General features: G+C 38.3%; 2 protein-coding genes across 2 annotated transcripts; both read right to left on the bottom strand.

Annotated features, from left to right (window-relative positions):
* Positions 1 to 1,476: 1,476 nt before the first annotated feature.
* LOC146709468 (cathepsin Z-like) lies at positions 1,477 to 10,300 on the bottom strand. The gene is made up of 6 exons (XM_085456414.1): positions 10,016 to 10,300; positions 8,269 to 8,432; positions 7,949 to 8,128; positions 7,389 to 7,539; positions 5,345 to 5,507; positions 1,477 to 5,149 (listed from the first exon to the last, which is right to left on the bottom strand). Exons 1-6 carry the CDS (start codon positions 10,141 to 10,143, stop codon positions 5,024 to 5,026), a joined length of 912 nt encoding a protein of 303 aa, XP_085312540.1. The 5' UTR covers positions 10,144 to 10,300; the 3' UTR covers positions 1,477 to 5,023.
* Positions 10,301 to 10,980: 680 nt separating this feature from the next.
* Positions 10,981 to 15,471, bottom strand: LOC146709467 (cathepsin Z-like). Its single transcript, XM_085456412.1, has 6 exons — positions 15,294 to 15,471; positions 14,100 to 14,263; positions 13,780 to 13,959; positions 12,918 to 13,068; positions 11,956 to 12,118; positions 10,981 to 11,760 (listed from the first exon to the last, which is right to left on the bottom strand). Exons 1-6 carry the CDS (start codon positions 15,419 to 15,421, stop codon positions 11,635 to 11,637), a joined length of 912 nt encoding a protein of 303 aa, XP_085312538.1. The 5' UTR covers positions 15,422 to 15,471; the 3' UTR covers positions 10,981 to 11,634.
* Between the last annotated feature and the right edge of the window lie 1,070 nt (positions 15,472 to 16,541).

Genomic DNA, 16,541 nt, shown 5'->3' with positions numbered 1-16,541 from the left:
TGCATTTTATTTGCATGAGAGTTTGTTTTAATATGGAGATCTGTAAACCTCAAAAGCCGCATATTTAATTGAAGCAGGTGATTACACACCACTTTTATTTGAAGTTTTTGTTTTCGGTTTGTTTCCAGGCTGACTTTGACGATTTCAGGTTAGTTCTTATAATTTTCATAGTTTTCTTTCGTCTTTTAATGATACAAGATATTTCTCAGATGCAGATTTAAGAAATTTAAAATACTAATTGCAAGGCAAACAGTACTGGAGGTAGTGAACTCACAATCTCAAAAATACATCACCAAAGCCTTTGAAGCTGGTTGTGTAAGACATTTAAATACATTGTTTTATTTTTCCCATTCGGTGTATTGTGACCTCTCCCTCTTTTTAAAGCTAGGGGTCATTAGCATCAGTGGTCCCCTGCTAAGTCCTAGTGAACCAATGACTGTTTAACGATGCAAATTAGACCTCTTTAAAACATATTGTTTAGTTCAACCTTTCTTTTCTTTTGTGTATGCTGACAGCCTTTCTGCACTCCTTACTGTCTTAAGAATTGTAAAAATGTCACTTCTGTAGTTATCTAAATACTTACCATTGGCTAACAATGACAAATGGTAGAGGAAGTGTTCCTTTAGGAGAAGCAGCACCTGTGTAGTCAGGTGTATTGAAACACCTGACTACACCAGCAGACAGGCAATCACCACTGAGAGAGGATCTGTATCTGTTAATCTTTATCACTAAAAATGTGTTCACAAATGAACATGGGTTCAAAGAGAAGCAACATCTTCCCTGCTGGCGTGTAAGAATGTTGCTCTTCAGATGGCTTGAAGGAAACTGCAACTTCCTGATAAAGGCCATCACCGGGCTGTGCATTTCACCTGCACAGGCTCTTGATTTACAGTTGGTATGTAGTTCATTCTTTGCAGGTCTGTCACATTAATAGAAAATGCAAGATCTGCTTTTCAGTCTGAATTTTCCACTCACTTTAATTTCTGCTCTCAGGTCCTACACTCTCTCTAGCTTTACCCAGGCCGAGCCACCTGACAGTTTTTCCTTCCCACTGTCGCCACGTGCTTCCTCATAAGGAATCACCCGATTGTTTGGCTTTCTCTGTAAACGAGAAAACTCAATCAGGTGATGGTATAAAGGGCCGTGAGGCGACAGTGATTCGATACTATACAAATAAAATGGAACTGATTTGAATTAACTAATAGAAAACTTGTTTTTACCTTTCTGTGCCTTTTCTCCTTTTGTGTATCTGCTGGTATGAAGACTACTTATTTTGCAAAAAGCTTCTTTCAGTAAACTTCAGAAGCCTCTGAAATGTACTGGGCAAACTGCATCTTCCAAAGATCATCACTGTGTATTGGAGGAAATCATCTCCACCTGACTGACATCAATTAATGACGTGTGTATTAAAGTAAAGACAGTGGATGGTAAAATAGAAAAGCCTGAGAGGTTTCTATGAAACATTCTAACTCAAAGGACAGATGAAGTGTTTATTGGTACAGTTTGAAAACAAATTGTCACAATGAAATATTTTGGGTACAAAGTGTTCATCATAAAACAAATTACATGAAGTCGAATGTGGTTTCAAATCCATTAGACCCTTATAGAGACATGATACAATTCTATCAATAGTTTCTGAGTTATAGCTTTTTATAAACAGTTCCATCAAGCGTGTGTTTATCATTGTTACGTTTCTCATCTTCGTGTCGGCATAGTGCCTTAACTGCAGATATCGATAGAGGTCTTCTTTTTCTAATGAAAATGTTTTTCTAAGCATGTCAAAGCTGAACAATTTTCCATCCTTCATTATACTGCACAGGGCTGTTATGCCCTTACCTGTCCAGTCCTTGAATCTAGAATCCAGTTCATTAGGTTTGAACTCTGAGTCGTAAGCACACCATTTAAGAACTGTAATATTGGTCTCGAGTTTATATTCCTTTATAATAGTTCTCCATGTTTTAAGGGTCCTTTTCACCCACATGTTATCAGTATTTTTTATATAGGTTTGTAAGTTATTGTCAGCTAGAGTTGCCTGAATAGGTATAGACAGCATTTGTTCCTCAATGGTTTTCCATTGGGCAGTGTATGATTGGTTACACCAGCATATTATTGCTCTCATCTGCGCTGCAAAATAATAATATCTGAGGTCAGGGAGGCCCCATCCTCCCTTTTGCTTAGCCAGCTGTAGTGTTTTAAGGCGAACCCTTGGTCTTTTACCTTGCCATATATATCTAGATAACATTTTATCCCACTCATTAAATTGACTTTGGTTAATCTCTATTGGTAGGGTTTGAAATAGATACAAAAATCTTGGCAATACATTCATTTTAATAGAATCAATTCTTGAATTAAAACTAAAGAAAGGAATTAAATTCCATCTTACTATATCTTCCTTTATTTTTTTGTATAAGGGTAGGTAGTTCTGTTCGAATAGTTTTGTAAGGTCTTTCGGTAAATTTATGCCTAAATATTTAAAACACTCCGTTTGCCATACCAGAGAGTAGCTACATTTTATTTCTTCTGGTGGGCTGTAGTTATATGAGAGTAGCTGGGTTTTACCTATATTAATTTTATAGCCTGATAATTGGCCGTATTGTTCAAATGACTGCATCAGCTTGGGTAAAGAATATGTTGGGTGTCCAAGGTAAATCAAAATGTCATCCGCGTAGCAAGCCAGTTTATATTGTGTCCCTTTGATAAAAATTCCCTTAATGTCCTTATTTTGCCTGATGGATTGAGCTAGTGGTTCCAAGTATAGTGCAAAAAGTAACGGTGACCATGCACAGCCCTGTCTAGTGCCCCTTTTTAGGGTAAAACTGTTGGATAGACATCCATTAATTTTGATCCTGGCTGTAGGATTATCATATAATGCTTGTATCGTTTTAATAATCATATCATGAAAGCCAAATTTATATAGTACCCTGTAGAGGAACTTCCAATTGACAGAGTCAAAGGCTTTTTCAGCGTCTACACTCATCACAATTGCTTTGATTTTGTGTTTTTGTATATGGTCCATAATGTGTAGTGTCTTTCGTATATTGTCCTGTGTTTGGCGTTGATGTATGAAACCTGTTTGATCATTACATATCAGTGTTGGTAGGAACTCTTCTAGCCGTTTGGCCATGATAGATGTGAAAAGTTTATAGTCCACGTTAAGAACAGAGATTGGCCTGAAAGATCCACATTCCATTTTATCTTTGCCTTCTTTTGGTATAACTGAAATAATTGCCTCCTTCCAACTGGGGGGCATTTGTGCCTTTTTCAAAACCCAATTCAATGTAGGCAGTAAGACAGGTATCAGTTCCTTTTTAAATTCTTTATACCACTCTGCCGTGTAACCATCTGGTCCTGGTGATTTACTTAATTTAAGCCTATTAAGCTTTTAATTCTTCCTCAGTTATATTCATTGTCATTGCTTGATTTTGTTCTTCATCTAGAGTGGGTAAGTCTAGAGAGTTCAGAAAGCTATCCATCTGAGCTTCAGTCCCGCCCAGGGCTTCAGAGTATAGGGTTTTATAAAAGAACAAAATGGGAGAAGGAAGGAGGGATAAAAATATTAGAGGAAGAATGGACGGCAATATGGAGATATCAGTGGATGTGTACCAGCTCACAAAAGTGGAGGGAATTTGGCTGGAAGTGCCTAATTAGATACTTTATAACACCTTCTCAGAAGTCTCATTATGATGATAACCCCCCTGCTTGTTGGAGGAACTGTGGAAATCAAAGTGCAAATCATTACCATATTTTCTGGGACTGCTCAATCTTGAGGGATTATTGGAGAGAAATACATAATGCCTTACAGGATATCTTTAAATGTGAAATATCTCTCAAGAGTAAGACTATGTTCTTTGGATATATACCTCAGGAATGGCCTAAATATGATAAACATTTAATAAATATTTTATTGGTGGCCTGTAAAAAGAATATCACCAGAAAATGGTTATCCCCAGAGAGCCCAAACATAAGTACATGGATGGAAATCACAATGGAAATTTATAACATGGAAAAGATAACAGCTTCTGTTAACCACAAGCTGGAGAAATTTACATCATATTGGGAAAACTGGGTTAAATATATCACGCCTCATAGGCCAGATTTTACTATTACAAACCAATAATTATGATGTATGTATATATATTTATAGGATCACCCCATACCAACACATCCGTGTTTTTTTTTGTTTTTTGTTTCTTTTTTTTGTTTTGTTTTGTTGTTTTTTTTCTCTTTTCTTAGGTTTGTTAGTTTTGTTTTTTGTTTTTTGATTTTCGGATTATGTGATGGTTTCAATTACTTCTATCGTTGTAAGTATTCTTCCCTTATGACTTGGATGTAAATTAAAATACTATTTCAGTATTTAAGGCAGATAACCTAAGTATGAAGAATGCTTACATGATGTACATACTGTGAATGCCTGCTTTTGAAACCTTAATAAAAATATGAATTAAAAAAATAATAATAAAACAAATTACAAGAATCTATATTTGACTCAAACTGCACACAAAGGCACACAAAGTATGTTTATTTCAGTTTTTGCATTCATCCCTGTGTAGTGCAACATTGTCAGTAGCAGTAACGCCACACACTGCAAACATTCGGCATCAGAGCAGTGCAGCAGAAAGTGTGATAGTTGTGTTCTTTGGCTGAATCACTGTGAATTTACAAATTAAAACTAAAAGCTTTCCTATGCTGTCTCAATACTGTAGGTTACAAAAAACCCTCTTTATTTACTGTGATGACTGTTGCATGGCCTGAATTTTTCTGCAGCACAAAAACTTGCATCATTCTTCTTTCTGATAAAACCCTTTAAAAGTTTAAATCTGTAAAACAGCCTGCACACCTCTCTGTGGTAATCAGACAGTTTGAATCGGCATAAACAGTTTGATATTCAGCTGGAAGACCCTGATAATGATTTAGGTTTAAAAAAAGAAAAACCTGAACTTATTCCCTTCTTAACATTAAAACACAAAAAGCTTTTCTTTGGAAGGCATCGGAGTGTCTGCCCACAATCTGACACTGGGCTCCTCTAGAGGTAGTCCTTGGGTACGATTGGGTCTCCGTACATGCAGTCCTCCTCTACTGCCAGGTTGTACTTACTGCCACTTCCTCCCTTGTAGGCACTGGTCACGATCCTGAGCCAGCCCTTTTCACCCTGAAGGCAAAAATAAAGAAGCCAAGACTTAAATAAGAAAGTCATTCTTTTAAGAAATCAGATACAGGATTTCTTTCTCAAATGAAATAATATTCTTGTATTTGTGACCGCGAAAATGCATTTGATTTGATAAAACCAGCTGCAAATTAAACAGCAACGAGAGGACATTTCATTAGCTATCTGGCATCGACTCACCCATGGCTCTCCCCAGGAGTTGCGTACGATCCAGTATTCGACATCGTCTTCCACTCCCCATCCTGCCACTGACACGATGTGGTTGATGAAGGCCTCCTCCTGGTACTCAGAGTAGAGACCTCCAGTGTACGCATCCAGCTTATCTGTGGCCATAATCCCGCAGCTAAGAAATTAAAAATCATTAAATACCACAGGTTACTTCCTCTTTCTGCTTAAAAGTTGCAGCAGTCACTGATGAGTTTAATGCTCTGCTGCACTGACAACATTTCAGCAGCAGATGATCGGATGCTGAAATGATGAAGCCTAGAGAAGCTACTTTAAACCACAGATCTTCTTGACTGCAGATTTAATTTAATGAACATTTATTTCCAAGACAGAAACATGATTCAAAGAAACTACAAAAGCTGCTCAACCCACCACCTTCTAAACAGAGTCAAAATGGGTCAGGGTTGTCAAACTGCCAGGGACAGACAAATACACTTTACTGACATCACACTATAATGATTGTAGCTTATGTATGTACAGTACTTTCCCCATCACCCCCTAGACGAGCAGACCGACCTTGATGAAACTATATCTATATTTCGCATTCAACTATTTTATGCGATTCCCACAATCGTATATATTGGTACATTTGCTAGTAATAAATAATACAAGGCCCACTCTTACAATCAAACCTTCAACAAAAACTCAACTAGCTGCCATCACACAATTCAGTAAGTGAAGCACAAATATATACTTTGCTCACAAAAATCCTTGTGTAAAAGCGAAACACTATGCCTTTCATTGGGTTTTTACACATTTCCAAAAATCTCAACATGACAACTCAATGACTGGGAAATGTCAATAAAATTGGATGCTTATTAAAACCTAAGAACTACAAATACTCTCATCTGTCATTGCAATCACTTTATAATCTGCAAATAATGAGGATTTGCCCTCTGAGGTTTAAGTTTGACATGTGCCTATAATGCCACAAATGACAATTCACTTTCACTGCAATTGAAGGCGGTATATAAAACTACACTTCTGTCCTACTGAAGCTCAACCCAGAGACAAACGGTTTCAGTATAATCTTTATGTAGCTCCAACAGCTTCACACCTCAGATTTCAACTAACAGAAACGAGACAAGAGGAAGTAGGAGTATTCTAGCTGCACCATATTTAGTACCCGATCACACTACAAACTCTCGTGCATCATGTGCTTATTGTCATCACATTCATATACTGTATTTTTAACAAAATGTGAGTACATTTTGTTGAGTGGAAACTGAGTGGATAATGGAACCAAACCTTGAAAGGGAGAAATGTCACATGAGTCATACTTTTGATTCTTTTAAAAATCTGCGGGTGGATCGATCCAAATATAAATTTTTATAGATACCGGTGCTAGTGTTGCTATCAGATCAATACTTGTGTGTTATGATCCATTCAATATGTAGCCCGCTTCATTGTTTTAAATATATATATTTTTGGGAATTGAAAAAATGATACCTCAAACATGTACTTTGTCTCGACTGTCACGTCTATTTATTTATAGCCTGTACCACATTTAAACAAATGAAAGTTGGCCCAAAGAACAAATTAATTATTAAATCAGCGATTTCATGTTTACAGAATTTGTATATCGATGACAATTTTTCTCATAAATCATGACACACTGCTCTCCCCTACATAAGCTGCCTTTATAGTTTGAAAGAATCGGTAACAGTAGTGGCAATACTACACTTCTAGTTACTTGGTATTGGACAGATACCAAAATTTGTAGTACTGCATAGCTTTTTTCAAATCTACATTGTTATAAATATTTTAAAATTCACTTTGCTAGAACAAAATTATTTTTTAGAGATTTCTTTTTGCCTTTTTAGCAATTATTAGAAAGGAAAGTATGGAACGACAGGAAAAGGTTTAGGGTGGAAATCAGGATTCTAACTAGTGTCCTATGTTGGTTTGGGATATCTGCTTTATTATTAAGATTGAATTATCAAGTAAAACAAAGCAACCAGAATGGACTATTTTATAAACGTATGAAAAAGCTGCAAACCTGATCGGCCCATGCGCGTAAATCTCTGCCATCATCTTCTCTCTCCCACTGACGGATCCGTAATCTCCCACCTTCCACAGAGTGTAGTTACTCACAATATTGCACACTCCAAAAGTGGTGCAGGTGCCACATTGGTTGAATTTATTGCAATCTTTAGAGAGAGAGAAACAGAACATACATGGCTCAGCCTCACAGGGACATGCAGCAGCCAGCCAGGGGAACATTTTGACCTTAAAAACACAAATGTATTTTCTTCTAACAAATTCTGATGAAGTCCTTTAAATGTATTTACTAATCTTAGTTGTTGCATATTTGAAAGAGTCTGTCTACTCTTGCACATGTGGTGAAATACAGTAAATCCTGTGCATTTTAGCCTACACTGTGTAAAAACCTTTTAACGTCAATAATCATATTCCCCTAGGTTATCAGAACAGCATTCATCTATCTTGCAGGAGTGTCCTGAGCCAAAACAGGGCCTCTTAGATTAGCACTGAGTAAACATATGATGTTGAAGCATATGATCATCACTCTGGTCACTGTGTACACTGTGAAAGTCTTACCCTGGTCTTTAGCCTGGTAGTTATTACAGGTCTCATCTGGGATCCCGTGATTGTTAGCATATTCCCAAACCCCAGTGTGGTCTCCTCCGTGGCACGAGCCGGCATTACCGCAGTCGATCACATTCTGGACAGACAGGTAGGCAGATGGCCACGCTCCTTTCCGCTTAATGTTGATTCGATCTGATTTAATGCAAATAAGAAATAAGTAGCAGCCATTACTTTCTGTTCATCAATGTCCCTTCTATTGAAAGAAGAAGTGAAAGCACACCTGTGTCATAGTCATGTACAATGTGACATAGTTAAGCTTTGCTGAGTCATACCTGCCATCGCACTGGTGCTGCCATGTGCCCAGCAGGACCCACAGTACTGGGGAATGTGCTGGTTGCGAGTAGTGCTGACGTAGTTGGTGCCATTGATGTTCCTCCAGTCCCACGACTTCGGCAGATCAGAAATGTTCAAATACTCGTGAGGACGAGGTGCGGTCCTGTGAACATACGTGTCATTGCACAGTTACTGGATCAGTCTGATGTTTAAGTTTGATGTCCCCGCTACAACATATAAAGTCTGTTTGAAAATCTTCTTGCTCTTCTGTTTCAGTTCCTCTCTTTAAAAAATAACTTTTAAAGTCTTGATACAAGATGCAAAATAATTGTCCTTCTCACTAGTCTGATGTGCAAAACCTCACATTACAGCTGCAGTATTGAGAAGAATACACAGATATCGTGTGCTCTGTCAGTCCATACCATATAGATTACACATATTACTGGTATTACACAAATGTAATACCGGTAACATACAAAATGAGCCACCCCTCATTTCTTTAGATTTTGCTCAGAAAATGGGAAATTGGTGCAGTACTTTATTGAAATACAGTATATTAAGCAAAAACAGGGTTTGCACAGTTCTAACTTATCTTTCGGGTCTTGTGTCTCAGGTCTTTTTTTCACTATTTCTTAAGGACATTGTTTATCTGCTGCAGAGAGTTTTTTAAGCCCTGCAACATTTTCATTGTTCCTCTATTTTTCCAGTTTCCTTAATTTTTAAGGACACATTACACTACATGCATATGCCAACTTTCCAGCCAATAGCACAGCTTGTTGAAAAAAAAAAATACTATTTTATATCTCTCACTGTGTGTTTCATAGATTTAACAGAAGAAATTGGAACAAATAATTGTACTTATGCTAGGAAAAATGGTTCTTTTTTTGTAGACACAACACTGGTTAATCCCTTGGTCAGGTCAGATACAATGACTAGACTAAAAAGGAGAGAAAAAACAGACAATGTCCAAAGAAAAACCGTGAAAGACCTTTAGAGAGCCTGAAGAACTACTTTAAAGATCACATTAAAAAAATTACAAGGCAAGTCTGGCTCCTTGGAAGCAAAATATAAAGACACGAGGGGAAGTTTGAGAGTTTGCAAAGCACTGCAAATCCTTCTTTAACATACCGAATATCTATTTTTGCACTGGTTTCAGAAATATGGCACAAATCAGTTCAAGTTCAAACTAAATAGCTCTCAATTTTATTGTTTTTATTTCACATAGAAGCGCAGATTGCACATAAAGACGCCTTGTATTTAATATTTGTTCTGACGGAGATTTGGGAACGACACGTTGTTATTTCTGAACTCCTGGCTGTTTAGCAGCTGTTTTTGAATCTAAATGAGTCTTTGGGGGCTGATGGTTGAGCTGCAGGGAACTTCCGCAAAAACGGATCCGCCAAATCCCGTGACTTGTACCGACCGAGAAAACAGGTTTTTTTCTTTTGTTACACATTCCAAAAACAAAGCAAATAAAACAAGGGATTTAAACGGTCTGATTTTGACTTCCAGTACATCTGTGTACGGCTTATTTAATTCTTTTATATTGAATTATTTATTCATATAAATCTATTAAAGAATAAATAACTTCTTAGTTAAGGTTATTTACAATAGCCAGTTTAGCTAACAGACGGCTGTCGCGAGCCTCGGTTAGTTACTTAGATACTTAAACCCGCTTCTCTTTATAGTTTAAACTACTTGCTATGCTTTATGTAAAAAAGCGACATAAGCTTTTGTTGAACTTACCGCAGTCCAAAGCCGCCTCTCTTCGGTGAGGGGACATAGCACGGCTCCTTCTGCTTAAAAAATACTCCAGCCGACACCTCAGACAGCACGGCCGAAAACAGCACAAGAACCGCGGCTTTGAGAGCCATCTCTGACACCGAGCAGTGCTTTAGTTACGGGACCAGGAGATACTCACTTCTAGAGTTTTAGTCCGCTGCATAAATAACCTGAGAGTGAGTTGGGTGGATGCATGCAGTAAAGATTAACCGGTGCCGATACTAGTCACATGACCCCAACTACGAAAGCCCACGTGCTTTACAAGGAAATCACAAGTCATGTTGTGGCATGTGTGAGAATGCTCTTAGTGTCGCACTGTCTGTGAAGCTCAGTTTTAATAATGTTGTAATGACAGTGAAAAACTATCCTAAACTACAAGAGAAGAATTATTAAGCAATGTGACAAGATAAGATGAAATTAAACATATAAGATTCGTTTTTACAATTCTTAAGACAGTAAGGAGTGCAGAAAGGCTGTCAGCATACACAAAAGAATAAAAGAAAGCTAGAACTAAACAATATGTTTTAAAGAGGTAAACTCCAGAAGCCTCTGAAATGTACTGGGCAAACTGCATCTTCCAAAGATCATCACTGTGTATTGGAGGAAATCATCGGGTAGCATAAATATAGTCTGGTTAGCTAACGGGGCCAAAGGTCATCACTAGATTCTGTTTCCTACCTGAGATGCTCTGCCAGCATCTTCATTTGCAGCTTTCTTGAGTGTCTTTCTAACTTATGTCAAAAGCACGCTCTGCTGGGTGAGATCAGGTGATTGTATTGTTATGGAATAATAAAAGATCGCCATGAAACTGACTGTCAGTTCATCTTCACCTGACTGACGTCAATTAATGACGTGTGTATTAAAGTAAAGACAGTGGATGGTAAAATAGAAAAGCCTGAGAGGTTTCTATAAAACATTCTAACTCAAAGGACAGATGAAGTGTTTATTGGTACAGTTTGAAAACAAATTGTCACAATGAAATATTTTGGGTTCAAAGTGTTCATCATAAAACAAATGGCAAATTACAAGAATCTATATTTGACTCAAACTGCACACAAAGGCACACAAAGTATGTTTATTTCAGTTTTTGCATTCATCCCTGTGTAGTGCAACATTGTCAGTAGCAGTAACGCCACACACTGCAAACATTTGGCGTCAGAGCAGTGCAGCAGAAAGTGTGATAGTTGTGTTCTTTGGCTGAATCACTGTGAATTTACAAATTAAAACTAAAAGCTTTCCTATGCTGTCTCAATACTGTAGGTTACAAAAAACCCTCTTTATTTACTGTGATGACTGTTGCATGGCCTGAATTTTTCTGCAGCACAAAAACTTGCATCATTCTTCTTTCTGATAAAACCCTTTAAAAGTTTAAATCTGTAAAACAGCCTGCACACCTCTCTGTGGTAATCAGACAGTTTGAATCGGCATAAACAGTTTGATATTCAGCTGGAAGACCCTGATAATGATTTAGGTTTAAAAAAAAAAGAAAAACCTGAACTTATTCCCTTCTTAACATTAAAACACAAAAAGCTTTTCTTTGGAAGGCATCGGAGTGTCTGCCGACAATCTGACACTGGGCTCCTCTAGAGGTAGTCCTTGGGTACGATTGGGTCTCCGTACATGCAGTCCTCCTCTACTGCCAGGTTGTACTTACTGCCACTTCCTCCCTTGTAGGCACTGGTCACGATCCTGAGCCAGCCCTTTTCACCCTGAAGGCAAAAATAAAGAAGCCAAGACTTAAATAAGAAAGTAATTCTTTTAAGAAATCAGATACAGGATTTCTTTCTCAAATGAAATAATATTCTTGTATTTGTGACCGCGAAAATGCATTTGATTTGATAAAACCGGCTGCAAATTAAACAGCAACGAGAGGACATTTCATTAGCTATCTGGCATCGACTCACCCATGGCTCTCCCCAGGAGTTGCGTACGATCCAGTATTCGACATCGTCTTCCACTCCCCATCCTGCCACTGACACGATGTGGTTGATGAAGGCCTCCTCCTGGTACTCAGAGTAGAGACCTCCAGTGTACGCATCCAGCTTATCTGTGGCCATAATCCCGCAGCTAAGAAATTAAAAATCATTAAATACCACAGGTTACTTCCTCTTTCTGCTTAAAAGTTGCAGCAGTCACTGATGAGTTTAATGCTCTGCTGCACTGACAACATTTCAGCAGCAGATGATCGGATGCTGAAATGATGAAGCCTAGAGAAGCTACTTTAAACCACAGATCTTCTTGACTGCAGATTTAATTTAATGAACATTTATTTCCAAGACAGAAACATGATTCAAAGAAACTACAAAAGCTGCTCAACCCACCACCTTCTAAACAGAGTCAAAATGGGTCATACTTTTGATTCTTTTAAAAATCTGCGGGTGGATCAATCCAAATATTAATTTTTATAGATACCGGTGCTAGTGTTGCTATCACATCAATACTTGTGTGTTATGATCCATTCAATATGTAGCCCGCTTCATTGTTTTAAATATATATATTTTTGGGAATTGAAAAAATTATACCTCAAACATGTACTTTTTGTGTTGACTGTCAGGTCTACTTATTTATAGCCTGTACCACATTTAAACAAATGAAAGTTGGCCCAGAGAACTAATTAATTATTAAATCAGTGATTTCATGTTTACAGAATTTGTATATCGATGACAATTTTTCTCATAAATCATGACACACTGCTCTCCCCTACATAAGTATGGAATGACAGGAAAAGGTTTAGGGTGGAAATCAGGATTCTAACTAGTGTCCTATGTTGGTTTGGGATATCTGCTTTATTATTAAGATTGAATTATCAAGTAAAACAAAGCAACCAGAATGGACTATTTTATAAACGTATGAAAAAGTTGCAAACCTGATCGGCCCATGCGCGTAAATCTCTGCCATCATCTTCTCTCTCCCACTGACGGATCCGTAATCTCCCACCTTCCACAGAGTGTAGTTACTCACAATATTGCACACTCCAAAAGTGGTGCAGGTGCCACATTGGTTGAATTTATTGCAATCTTTAGAGAGCGAGAAACAGAACATACATGGCTCAGCCTCACAGGGACATGCAGCAGCCAGCCAGGGGAACATTTTGACCTTAAAAACACAAATGTATTTTCTTCTAACAAATTCTGATGAAGTCCTTTAACCTCCTAAGACCCAAACTCTTTCACGGCATGCTTTTTTAATTTCTCTTTGATATTTGGGCCGATTGGGACCTGATGAATGTAAAAACAAAGAATTACCAGATCTTTTTTTAACTAATTTTTGTTTCTAAGAAAAATGAAAGCCACATATGAGGATATTCGTTTAAAATTTCGATAGAACAGTGGCAGCATAATGTCCTCGTAAGTGGATATCAGGCCCTTGTAGAGCAAAATTGAGTATTTTGGTCTAAATAACCCAAAATTTGATGTCCACATATGTGGACGCCAGGTCCTAGGAGGTTAAATATATTTACTAATCTTAGTTGTTGCATATTTGAAAGAGTCTGTCTACTCTTGCACATGTGGTGAAATACAGTAAATCCTGTGCATTTTAGCCTACACTGTGTAAAAACCTTTTAACGTCAATAATCATATTCCCCTAGGTTATCAGAACAGCATTCATCTATCTTGCAGGAGTGTCCTGAGCCAAAACAGGGCCTCTTAGATTAGCACTGAGTAAACATATGATGTTGAAGCATATGATCATCACTCTGGTCACTGTGTACACTGTGAAAGTCTTACCCTGGTCTTTAGCCTGGTAGTTATTACAGGTCTCATCTGGGATCCCGTGATTGTTAGCATATTCCCAAACCCCAGTGTGGTCTCCTCCGTGGCACGAGCCGGCATCACCGCAGTCGATCACATTCTGGACAGACAGGTAGGCAGATGGCCACGCTCCTTTCCGCTTAATGTTGATTCGATCTGATTTAATGCAAATAAGAAATAAGTAGCAGCCATTACTTTCTGTTCATCAATGTCCCTTCTATGGAAAGAAGAAGTGAAAGCACACCTGTGTCATAGTCATGTACAATGTGACATAGTTAAGCTTTGCTGAGTCATACCTGTCATCGCACTGGTGCTGCCATGTGCCCAGCAGGACCCACAGTACTGGGGAATGTGCTGGTTGCGAGTAGTGCTGACGTAGTTGGTGCCATTGATGTTCCTCCAGTCCCACGACTTCGGCAGATCAGAAATCTTCAAATACTCGTGAGGACGAGGTGCGGTCCTGTGAACATACGTGTCATTGCACACAGTTACTGGATCAGTCTGATGTTTAAGTTTGATGTCCCCGCTACAACATATAAAGTCTGTTTGAAAATCTTCTTGCTCTTCTGTTTCAGTTCCTCTCTTTAAAAAATAACTTTTAAAGTCTTGATACAAGATGCAAAAGAATTGTCCTTCTCACTAGTCTGATGTGCAAAACCTCACATTACAGCTGCAGTATTGAGAAGAATACACAGATATCGTGTGCTCTGTCAGTCCATACCATATAGATTACACATATTACTGGTATTACACAAATGTAATACCAGTAACATACAAAATGAGTCTTGAGCCACCCCTCATTTCTTTAGATTTTGCTCAGAAAATGGGAAATTGGTGCAGTACTTTATTGAAATACAGTATATTAAGCAAAAACAGGGTTTGCACAGTTCTAACTTATCTTTCGGGTCTTGTGTCTCAGGTCTTTTTTTCACTATTTTAAGGACATTGTTTATCTGCTGCAGAAAGTTTTTTAAGCCCTGCAACATTTTCATTGTTCCTCTATTTTTCCAGTTTCCTTAATTTTTAAGGACACATTACACTACATGCTGTCATATGCCAACTTTCCAGCCAATAGCACAGCTTGTTGAAAAAAAAAAATACTATTTTATATCTCTCACTGTGTGTTTCATAGATTTAACAGAAGAAATTGGAACAAATAATTGTACTTATGCTAGGAAAAATGGTTCTTTTTTTGTAGACACAACACTGGTTAATCCCTTGGTCAGGTCAGATACAATGACTAGACTAAAAAGGAGAGAAAAAACAGACAATGTCCAAAGAAAAACCGTGAAAGACCTTCAGAGAGCCTGAAGAACTACTTTAAAGATCACATTAAAAAAATTACAAGGCAAGTCTGGCTCCTTGGAAGCAAAATATAAAGACACGAGGGGAAGTTTGAGAGTTTGCAAAGCACTGCAAATCCTTCTTTAACATACTGAATATCTATTTTTGCACTGGTTTCAAGCGACATAAGCCTTTGTTGAACTTACCGCAGTCCAAAGCCGCCTCTCTTCGGTGAGGGGACATAGCACGGCTCCTTCTGCTTAAAAAATACTCCAGCCGACACCTCAGACAGCACGGCCGAAAACAGCACAAGAACCGCGGCTTTGAGAGCCATCTCTGACACCGAGCAGTGCTTTAGTTACGGGACCAGGAGATACTCACTTCTAGAGTATCTATCCTAAATTGCAAGAGAGTAATTATTAAGCAATGTCACAAGATAAGATGAAATTAAACATAAAAGATTCGTTATGTGCTGCTGTTTTGTATGCACATTTCTAGTGTATTACTGTCAGTGAATACTTTATTAGGTACAACTCCTGGTTGGTTGGAACCTTAGTTGTCATTTGAGTACAGTGACCTCGCTGTCATGTTCAAGAAACCATGATGATCAGAGTGTTATAACATGGTTTATTATAAGATGGGTACACTTTGGTCATTACATAGCTGACAAGGTCAGCAATAGGCTGTGGTGTTGAAACAAAGCTGAGTTGGTATTAAGGAGCCCAAAGTGTGTGCCAAAATGTAATCCCCGCACCATTACACCACCACCGCCCTGAACTGTTTTGGCAGGATGGATCTGAATGTCGCAAGAGAAATCAAGGCTCATCATTCAAAAGTTCATCTTTCACATCTTTTATGATCCAATTTTGGTGAGCCCATGTGATTTGCACCGTTTCCTGTTCTTAGCTGACAGGAATCACATCTGGTGTGGTCTTCTTCTGCTTCAATGTTCCATGTGTTGTGTATTCAGAGATGCTCTTCTGCTTATCTTGATTATATTATAATGAGTTACTGTTACCTTCCTATCTGTTTGAAGCCGTCTAGGGATCCTCCTCTGATCTCTGACACCAACGAGACATTTTTGCTCAGAGAACAGCCACCCCCTGGATCTTTGATTCTTTGTTTATTCTTCTTGTGCAGGAAAATCCTAGTAGTTCAGCAGCTTTTGGAATAGGCCACCCAGCAACATCAACCATGCCACATTCAATCTCACTTAAATAACTTTCCTTCCTCTTTCTGATGCTCAGTTTGTCTGTTTGTCAGCTCATATGAGCTGTTCGCACTAAAGTAAAAAGCACCATCACTTCATGTGCGGATACCCTTTCGGCGCCAGCTGCGGTCGCAAGGCTGGCACGGAACAAAAACTCCCTGATAACGACTGTGTTTAGTCTGTTCCTTCCCATTCCATGCAAGGCCACCTGGGTTGGCTGGAAGACTGTTTACTTAGCCTAGCA

The sequence above is a fragment of the Copadichromis virginalis genome, linkage group LG5 (assembly GCF_057382275.1).
Source record: "Copadichromis virginalis isolate Kocher_CV1m ecotype Utaka linkage group LG5, C_Virginalis_male_GT1.1, whole genome shotgun sequence".
NCBI classification, from domain to species: domain Eukaryota; kingdom Metazoa; phylum Chordata; class Actinopteri; order Cichliformes; family Cichlidae; genus Copadichromis; species Copadichromis virginalis.
This window is presented reverse-complemented; position numbering and strand designations above follow the sequence as displayed.

Bases quoted from the DNA above. Each gene is read 5' to 3' on its own strand.
- LOC146709468 (XM_085456414.1), bottom strand. From the start codon at position 10,143: ATGGCTCTCAAAGCCGCGGTTCTTGTGCTGTTTTCGGCCGTGCTGTCT. The intron at 5,508-7,388 runs GTTTGCAGCTTT...TTAATTTCTTAG, and splicing joins TACGCGCATGGGCCGATCAG to CTGCGGGATTATGGCCACAG. The intron at 5,150-5,344 runs GTGAGTCGATGC...TTTTGCCTTCAG, and splicing joins ACTCCTGGGGAGAGCCATGG to GGTGAAAAGGGCTGGCTCAG.
- LOC146709467 (XM_085456412.1), bottom strand. From the start codon at position 15,421: ATGGCTCTCAAAGCCGCGGTTCTTGTGCTGTTTTCGGCCGTGCTGTCT. The intron at 14,264-15,293 runs GTAAGTTCAACA...GTATGTTCACAG, and splicing joins AGAGGCGGCTTTGGACTGCG to GACCGCACCTCGTCCTCACG. The intron at 11,761-11,955 runs GTGAGTCGATGC...TTTTGCCTTCAG, and splicing joins ACTCCTGGGGAGAGCCATGG to GGTGAAAAGGGCTGGCTCAG.